The sequence below is a fragment of the Miscanthus floridulus genome, unplaced genomic scaffold (genome assembly GCF_019320115.1).
Source record: "Miscanthus floridulus cultivar M001 unplaced genomic scaffold, ASM1932011v1 fs_410_1_2, whole genome shotgun sequence".
In the NCBI taxonomy this organism is placed as follows: Eukaryota; Viridiplantae; Streptophyta; class Magnoliopsida; order Poales; family Poaceae; genus Miscanthus; species Miscanthus floridulus.
The window spans coordinates 10,666-20,496 of NW_027096711.1; the positions used below are offsets into that span (position 1 = coordinate 10,666).

The 9,831-nt window shown below is 44.9% G+C and overlaps 1 protein-coding gene across 1 annotated transcript; it reads left to right on the top strand.

Moving 5' to 3' along the window:
• The first annotated feature begins 998 nt into the window (after nt 1-998).
• Nucleotides 999-1,814, top strand: LOC136531669 (subtilisin-chymotrypsin inhibitor-2B-like). Its single transcript, XM_066524318.1, has 2 exons — nt 999-1,136; nt 1,283-1,814. The coding sequence occupies exon 2, from the start codon at nt 1,306-1,308 to the stop codon at nt 1,528-1,530; it is 225 nt and encodes a 74-aa protein (XP_066380415.1). The 5' UTR covers nt 999-1,136; nt 1,283-1,305; the 3' UTR covers nt 1,531-1,814.
• The last annotated feature ends 8,017 nt before the right edge of the window (nt 1,815-9,831 follow it).

Consider the following 9,831-nt stretch of genomic DNA (forward strand, 5'->3'; position numbering starts at 1 on the left):
GATTCGCGGTCGGTTACTTGGTTTCTCCATATGCAGGTTAACTGAATAATCTCTCTCTAGCTACGATAGATCTTGTAATAGTTTTTTTTGTTGACGGATAATCGAAGGGGAGAAGCACTCCCCACCTACTTGATTGCATTGGAGCAACAAAAGCTTGATGCTCAGTTCCATATGACAGAGTACATTGGAGGAGGGGCAGGACAGTTTTTTGTAGGACTTAATTCATAAGGAAACTACATTACACCAGTGGGCAGCTACACCCCGATCAGCAATAGGCAAGCAAAACTTCCATAGGTTTCACGGCGTCTTTGCAAGCTCCCCGAAGACGATTGCACGAGGGCGCCATATTGTTGAAGACCACATCGTTCCTATGTTTCCATAACATCCAGCATATCAGGTGAATGAAACTTGCTGAGTGAGCGGTGGGGAATCCGGTCGGCCGAGTGATGTTCCAGAGCGAGGTCACCTGGACGTTTTCAGTCTCAAAGCCCATCCGGTTCCACTGATTTTTGGAGAAGCGGCACCTGAGGATTAAGTGGTCTTCCGTCTCAGAATCTAATCAACAGATAATGGGGCACGTATCAGCATCAAGGATATGTAGCAGGAGCAACTATATGTAGCTAAAGATGAGCTGATCGTAGACTAGCCAGTTGTCGACGAGAGGAGAAGAATATAACGAGAAAAACGTGGAGGGACCATTAATAATTCACTATAATTGTCAAGTTTCTGTCGGTGTCTGCTGCGCGTAGTGAAGCTGCTGACTGCCTGACTAACTATTTGGTTGCCGGGGAGGAGAAACCATGGATGCATGTTTTTGTAGAGTTGCTATCTTTTTCTATTCTTGTTTTCTACTGGATGCAGGGGCCACCTCGTGTGCCTCGTGCGTATATATATAATGGATGCATTATTGGTGACTGAGCGGTGGAGCAGCTACTATTTCTTGGCACCATCAACAACATTATCTTTCTCTTTTCTGTTTAATTATATCTGCCTAGCTTTAGACCAATAATCCTGATGAAGAACACACACACGTACACATCTGCCCCTGTTGGTTGCAGCAGCTCTATAAATACCTCACCGTTGCATACTCGCTTAACCAGCAGCAGAAGAAGCGCAATAACAAGCCACACTTGCCCGTGAGTTAGCCTTTCTATACCTTACGCTTTTGGCCTTTTGCAATACTAATATAGTGGCTACCAGTAGTTTGCTAATTTCCTTTTAATTTCACAGGCCAGAGCATCATTATATATATATTATATTATCGTCATCAATTGATTTGCAGTTTCAATTCGCGACCGACAACCGATGAGCTCCACGGCGACGGCGGCACCGGAGTGCGGCGGCCCCAAGACGTCGTGGCCGGAGGTGGTCGGGCTCAGCGTGGAGGAAGCCAAGAAGGTGATCCTCAAGGACAAGCCCGATGCCGACATCGTCGTGCTGCCCACCGGCTCGCCTGTGACCATGGATTACCGCCCCAACCGCGTCCGCATCTTCGTCGACACCGTCGCCCAGACGCCCCATGTCGGCTGATAAGCTCGCTGCTGCTGCTGCTGCATGCACAGCTTCCTTCGCTCCTCGCTCCAGAACTTGAATAAAATATGTATGCGTGTCTGTGCATCTGCCGCATAATGGATGTATTCGTGTTTTTCTTTCCTACTATATACATTATCACTAAATCAAATAGTGTCATCGTTCTTGCATACATAAATAAATGTATCAGAATGTCGTTCATCCTTGCACGAATGAATATATGAACGCTAAATCCAACCGTTCGTCCGAGTGATTTCTGGGCGTCCAACACTCGATTTTTTGAGCCGTCCGATCCCTCTGTCATTTAATCTGCCGCATCTGTTTCTTTCTTGTTTTTCATCTCTGGCCTAGCAGTGAACGTACAACAGCAGTATGAGCCTTTCACGGGTACCAAGGCATGCAGCTACGTTTCATAGCATGTTCGCTCGAACTTATCAGCGGACTCATCAGCTAAAATTTACAGTATTTTTCTCTCCATAAATTAGTTTCAGCCGGCTTTATTACTAGCCAAATAGGACAGGGCAGCACAGCACAGCATGTGACTACTGGTCCCGGCCACTCCGCCCCCGCGTTGCATACAAATATAGCAGTCGTTAGCCCCTACCATGTTCGTGTGTATGCATGCAGTTTTATTTCTATAGTATGAGCAGATTACGTCTTAATGAATCATATTTTACTACTTCTATTTAGGTGTAAGTTCTATGTTCAATTGGTGTAAATTGATTATTCGTAAATGAGAATGGTTAGAATTACCCGAACAGTTATCTGATCATTTTTTTTGCCTTTCTTTCTGTTTTCTGTATGTTTGATTTGGTTCTCCTTTGAAATCTTTCAATTCGGCTTCTATAGAAATAATCTGGTTATTTTTCTGTATTTTTTATTTGTTGTTTGTATGTTTTATTTGCTTTTTTTAATTTCTTCCAATTTGCACTTCATAGTAATTATCTGGTATTTTTTTGTTATTTTATAATTTAATTTTTGCATTTACTTGATATATTTTATTTGCAATCTTTAGATGTGGATCCAGTGGTTATAGAAATCGAGTGTTTGGATGGGATCCGACACTCAATTATTGTTGTTCGTTGGAATCGCGTGTTTTAGGGAGACTTGACACTCGGGTGACAGACGTCCTTGGAACACCCGAACGTCTAGTAGAAAGACCTATATGAAAGAGGGATCAGTTGTTTGTTTTGAATTTCTTTCATTAAAAGCAGCGGGAGATTTCCCTCTAGAGTTCAAATGATACTATAAAAATCATGCTCTATCTTGATTCTGTCGACTCATTTTTATGTTTATTTTTCTCTATTTATTATAATTAGTCGATATTGAACAACCAAACTAAATAAAAGATTAAGTGACATGGACTACTGTCGCTAGTATATACTCTCGTTATCTATTATCCTTTTGTTTTTGTATATAAATCTTTTTCGAACTTTTGCTGGTGTTTGTGGAGTTATATATATGAGTCATGTCACCCACATTTTGACAGCAGCTCTCCATGCTTTCTACACTTAGGCCTGGTTTAGTTCCAAAAAATTTTCACCTTAAACTATCACATCGAATCTTGCGGCACATGTATGGAGTATTAAATATAGATGAAAAAAAACTAATTGCATAGTTTGGTTGGAAATCGCGAGACGAATGTTTTAAGACTAATTAGTCCATGATATGCCATAAGTGCTACAGTACTATGGGACGCGTTTAGTTGACGAATTTTTTTGGTTTTGGTTACTGTAGCACGTTCGCTTGTATTTAGCAGTTAATGTCTAATTATAGACTAATTACTGTCGCCTAGACTTTTGTCTGTACAACAAGTTGCTATTAGTTCTATGGGCCAACCGGCCAAATCAAGCCCAGTGCATACTCCATCACGTGTTGAACGGCCCAGAGGACAACCCATGAGCTGGTCCATGACAGTGATATTGAAAGTTAACAAAAACTACATTTATGGAAGAAAAATTCTGCCACCGTGCCACAAGCATAGCATTTGGGATCAATTAACAAGACAGCTTAAGTGGTCGGTCGATAGATTCGCGGTCGGTTACTTGGTTTCTCCATATGCAGGTAATCTCTCTCTAGCTAGGATAGATCTTGTAATAGTTTTTTTTTTTTTTTGTTGAGGATAATCGAAGGGGAGAAGCACTCCCCACCTACTTGATTGCATTGGAGCAACACCGATAGCCTGCCACGGGGGTCCCCGGGCAGTGTTGTTCGGGCTTCAGCGTATGCGGAACTCGACGGTAAACGCAAGAGACAGTCGATTTATCCTGGTTCGGACCCTCGATCTTTGATCGAGTAATAGCCCTACGTCCAGTCGGCGTTTAGCCTTTGCGTTGGATTGATCGTAAAGTGTTGTGTTGTACAATTGTCCAAAGTCTCCCCTGTCTGGGAACCCTGTCCTCCTTTATATAGTCTGGAGGTCAGAATCCTAGTCGGTTTACAATGAGAGTTCCTAGTAGGATTACAGAATAATACTACTACTAAGATTATAGGGGAAGAATCCTACTCAGACTAGGTCTTCTCCCTTCCTTGCGGGGTATCCCGTGGGTCCCGCACCGACAAGCCCCCGAGCACTTCATGGTTGAGCTCTGGAAGCCTCGTCTTGTTCCTTCAGGTCTTGTCGAGCAGGAACAAGCGTCGTCCGAGTGCTTTCTTGAGCGAAACCGTGTAGCACTTCGTGAGATCTTCGCGTGGTGTGTACCTTTTTGAAGAAAAAAGTACTCCCATTTGGATGTTGCCCCCGAGGCTCTTGCTGTTTGGCACAAGGAGCGTGAGGGTCTTTTCTTGAAATCGCCCTGATTCTTCGTCGAAGGGCTCTCCGAGCATATACCCGGGTTCTTTGTCAAAAAGAGCTCGGACATAGCTATGTCCGGGTTCCTTTTTGTTGTGTGGCCTTAAAGTCATCTGTCTTGAAGAAGTCTTCTGAGTGACGTGCGCTTTTTTGAATGAAAAAGTGCAGTCACTGAGTGTAGCCCCCGTGCCTCTTACTATTTGGAACAAAAAGTTGGAGGGTCTTGAATCTTATGCTGTTCAAAAGAGCTGAAAATCCTCTCCTGTTGCAGCCCCCGAGTGTATATCCGGGTTCTTTTATTCAAAAAGAACTCGGGTGCTGGGTCTTGGCATATTTTCTAGCGGTCTGCTGTTGTCAGATGTGGTTGTTTGGTAGTAGTTGAGTGTAAATGTTGTTTGCTCACGAGTTGTACAGTGTTGGTATATCCTTTCGAATATGCTCGTCCTTGAGTACTGTTCCTTCACGCCTGAGTCCTCTTTCATTGAATTCTGTCTTTTCACTATGTCCTTTGTTAGGCTTGTTTCGTTGGTGCTCCTGGTTCATGTGCACCGCTCCTTCGGTCTATAAATACCCTCCTAGAGTGCTGTTTTGATTCATTGAGCGTTTTGTTGCTTGTTCTGAAGTCTCTGTAGTCATGAATATGGTAGTTTGTGAAGTAGAGCAGCCCCCCGGGGAGTATTTTATAGTTCTTGTATATCTTGTCGTAGTTGGAGGAAGTTTTGTGATAGGGATTAGAGGTAGACTAATCCCGTAGCAGCAATGTACCAGGATGTACATGGCGGTAGTTGGAGGAAGCCTTGTGATGTTGTCTTTGTTCCTTCATCTGGTAGTTCTGGGTTGATCCTCGTCGCCTGTCCTGAGACTGTCCAGTGCAGATCAACACCATATCCAGTATCACATCGGTCTTGGGTAGACAGATGCCTGCCGGCCTTCTCTACTCCATGTTGTCCTACTATGCCGCTGATTTCTGCCTTGGATGCACTGCGTTCGTCCTTTGAAGAAAACAGTGTTGCCAAGGGTGGTTTGTTCTTCCGAGTAGCAATTTGGAACACGTAGTCGTTCCAGAGCCTAGCCGTGTCCGGGTTCCTCTTTGCTACTTTGTTTGTCGTGGTACCAAGTTCGTTGGGTCTTGTAAGATGTGTAATCTTCTATTTTTTGAAACCATTTATAATGGAAAGAATCTTGCCTTCTGAGTTGTCATTCTTTATTCTCCTGATTTTCCGGTTGTTGATGAGATTTCTGAGTTCTTTCTGTAGGGACCGGGTTGTTACGCTCCTTGTGAGGTAACCCTTCTTTGCTTTATTGTTGATGAGTTTTTTTGTGGTAATATGATATCTCTGCCGTGGTGCTAGATGGATAAGTCTGAAATCTACCCGTTGAACTGTACCGTTGTGTGGATTTGAGCCGTCCGTTATTTTAGCTGCGTCGATAAATGGACCATTGTATCCTCATGCCGTGTTAAAACGGGCCTGGTGGGCCGCGTTTTTACCGGTGTAAAATCTATTTAAAGGCCTGTCTCCTCCTTTTCTTTGGTACCCTGCCTTTGCCTTGAAACCCTAGCCTTCGCAACTCCGCCGTCGCCATTGCCGTCCATCATCTGAGCGCTGCCGTCTGAGCCTTCTCTTTCCCTAGTGCCTTTTTGCTTCCACTAGTACATTGTTAAGAAGAAAGCCGCGAGCAAGTCCCAGGCAGCCTTTGTGGATGAGGAATCATCACTTTTTGTGGTCGAGAACCAAGAGTTCATGGCCATGAGGGCTGCCCAGAGGGTTTGGCTGGCTCCGACAACGACTGAAGACCAGCTTCGCGAGCTTGTTGGCGATGGTCTGATCCAGAGCAAGGACATTGCTGAATGGAGGGCTTCGGGCGAGCATCGGGTCCCTGCTCCAGGTCCTGGTGAGATTATTCTCTTTGTTTCCTTTATCCGTGCTGGACTTTGCCTCCCGGCTTCTGCTTTTCTTCATCGTTTTCTCAGCTATTTTGGGATTAGCCTGAATCACCTTGCCCCCAATGCTGTCCTTCATCTTTCCATTTTCGTTCATCTTTGTGAAACCTTCCTTGGAATTCCTCCTTCTCTTTCCCTCTTTCGCTATTTTTCCGCCTAAAGCCACAACCCTACCGTGATGACACCAATGTTCTTGGTGGTTGCGGGATCCAGTTTTGCTAGGGTCTTAAGAGCAAATTTTTTGACTATGACCTGGTTGATTCTATAAGGAATTGGTGTGCTGACTGTTTCTATGCTGCCAACTTGATTCCTCCTCTTTCTGTTCACTCCGAATCTAGTCCCTTGGTTAATGACCGATGGGATAAGAACCTTGTGATGACTGCTGAGCTCCAAACGATCAAGCCTTTTCTCGAGAGTATTTGCACTCTGAAACAGCAAGGCTTGACCGACTTCGGTATTATTTCAAGTTTTCTTCGTCGCCGAGTTCAACCTTTGAAGGAGCGCGAACATTATGGGTTCGAGTACTCTGGGCAGAGGACCCTTCTCGTATGGTCCCTGCCCTTGAGTTAACCGACGAGGAGGTGCTCGAGCATCTCTAGAAGATGCTAAAAGGAGTAAGCATCGTTCCGCTTACTGTCCTTGAGTACAGCGCTAAGAACCCGCCCCCTGCTATGAGTTGTTCTTTTCTTTATGAGAGTACTTTTGATTCCCTTTCGTTGTATCCACTTTTGCTTAATCATCCTTGTCTTGTTGTTTTACTCTTTTATAGGAATTGAGGCATAATTTCGCTGATCCAATTCCCCTTGATGATCTCGCTGCAAATGTGGAGGCTGGGGGTAGTCTTGCTGGGGTTTCCTTGACCAGTAAGTTTCGAACTACCATGATGCTTCCTGGTGTTTCTTCCGCATTTTCTGACATATATGAAGAGTATGTTCCTCATCTAGTTCCTCGAGCTCCTCGCACTTTCGGAAAGAGGGGGCAAGTGGATAGCTCTTCTTCTGCTCCATCTACTGCCAAGAAGTCCTGTTAGATGAGGTGGCTGTGAGGGGGACAGAGTCCACAGCTGCTGATTTGTCGGCTCCCAAGGTGACCGTGGCCATTGCGGTGGGTTCATCTGAGGGATTGGTCATGGCTTCCCAGGAGATTGCCCTGGTCGTGCCTTCTTCGCCTCGGCCTGCTTCTCCCTCTCCTCTTCTTGCTTCCAGTGGTCCGCCTTCGGCTGATGACGTGGTGCAGCAGTTTGATGCCACTCATCAATTGTCGGAGCTAACCGCCGTCTAGGGAAGCTTGTTGACCCTTGCGACTTCTTTTGGGGAAAGGGTCCAGGTAAGTTTATCTGTAGTTCTTTCTTTAGATGTTTGTTTTTCTCCTGTCCTTATGTCTTGTTTTTCTTTCTCTCTTTTTGCTCAGTCTTTTTCTCATGATCATACCGGCTTCTTTTTCTCGTCTGAAAACGAGAAAAAGTTGTCTTCTGAGGTGAGTACCCTGAAGGCAGAGCTTGACATATGTCGGGCCGAGTTGGAGATTGAGCGTCAGATGCATCAGAATGAGGAGAAGGCTCTCCGTGCTCGGGTAGTTGAGGCAGAACAGCAGAGGGATGCAGCTGCCCTGGAGGCCTCGAAAAATGTGGAGGTCATGAAGGAGTGCCATGGTATCGCGAGTTCTTTTTCGCTTCCCTTTGTATTCAAATTCGCTTTTCTACTGACTTGTCTTTTCTTGCTTGGTCTAGCTCTCCGAGTTGAAAAGCAGAAGCTCTCGGAGGGTATCGAGGAGAATGAAGACACTCGTTCGAACTAGCCACAGTAAGGCTGAGGAGGTAATTACTCAAGCTGAAGAAGAACTCACGCTTGCTAAATTGATTAGGCGTGGAGCTGACAGAGATCTTGTGCAGGCCCAAAAGACCGTCGAGGACTTGACTGGCAAGTTGGCAACGGCTACAGAAAACTGGAAAGCTTTGTGGAAGTCTTTTCGGTCAATAGCCGACCTTCTTCGAACTTCAGCAGACGATGGTCATTCTTGGGCTCAATTCATTCCCCAAGTGCCGACCCATTTCCAGGAGTTTGTGAAGAGGTGTGCCCATCTTTGCACTAGGAACGTTCTTGCCCAAGTCCGGGTTCTTTCTCCAGATTTTCCTTTGTCCAAGGTTGCCGATGAAGCTGAGAGCCAAGAGTACCTGGATGCTGTTGAGAGGTTGGAGCCTGAGGTCGATGACTTAGCCAGGAAGATTGTAGATAATCTTAACATTGTTGTTTCTTCTCCTGATGACAATGCCTGATGTAATCGACCTTTGTATTCTAGCTTCTGTAACAAAACACTATACTTGAAAACTAAATGGAGAATCTTTATTTTTTGTCGATGTCTTCTTTGTCTATATTTCTTTGTCTCGTAAACAACTCGGCTTTGGTAAATCATTGTCTTGACAAACTTTCTTGATCTGTCGAGTGCTTTTCTCGCTTTCGTTTGTGCCTTGTAAACAACTTGGTATATGTAGATTGATGTCTTGATAGACTTCCTTGATTTGTCAAGTGCTTGTCTGGCTTTCGTTTGTGACTTGTAAACAACTCGGTATAGATCGTTGTCTTGACGAACTTTGCATTCTTGTTAGTACTGAAAAGACTTAGGATATCTCCAGCTTCTTCTTTTTGGCTTAACTTGGAGTGTGGTCAGCATCTTGTCCTATCTCTGGTTGCAAAAACATCTTAGGACTAGCAAGCCCCCGAGCACTTCATGGTTGAGTTCTGGAAGCCTTGTCTTGTTCCTTCAAGTCTTGTCGAGCAGGAACAAGTGTCATCCAAGTGCTTTCTTGAGCGAAACCATGTAGCGCTTCTTGGGATCTTCTGAGTGTATCCCTCGAGCCTCTTTGCTATTTGGAACAAGGAGCTGGAGGGTCTTGTCTTGAAATTGCTCTGATTTATGTTCAGGCTTAGTTTTAGTTGTTTTGCTTTTTGGTTCGGGTGTTAGCTTATTAGCTACCTTCATCGGCAGGCTCAAGCATCTTTTCAGCTCTTTTGCTCTCGGCCGGTATGCTCAGGCGTCTTTTCAGCCATTTTGCTTTTTGGTTCGGGTGTTAGCTTGTTAGCTACCCTCATCAGCGAGCTCAAGCATGTTTTTAGCTCTTTTGCTCTCGGCCGGTATGCTCAGATGTCTTTTCAGCCATTTTGCTTTTTGTTTCGGGTGTTAGCTTGTTAGCTACCCTCATCGGCGGGCTCAAGCATATTTTCAGCTCTTTTGCTCTCGGCCGGTATGCTCAGGCGTCTTTTCAGCCATTTTGCTTTTTGGTTGGGTGTTAGCTTGTTAGCTACCCTCATCGGCGGGCTCAAGCATATTTTTAGCTCTTTTGCTCTCGGCTGGTATGCTCAGGCGTCTTTTCAGCCATTTTGCTTTTTGGTTCGGGTGTTAGCTTGTTAGCTACCCTCATCGGCGGGCTCAAACATGTTTTTAGCTCTTTTGCTCTCGGCCGGTATGCTCAGGCGTCTTTTCAACCATTTTGCTTTTTTGGTGCTCATTGGAAACAACTCGGGGAAAGCCATAATAAGACATGTGTTTGTCAGGAAAGAACCATCTTTAT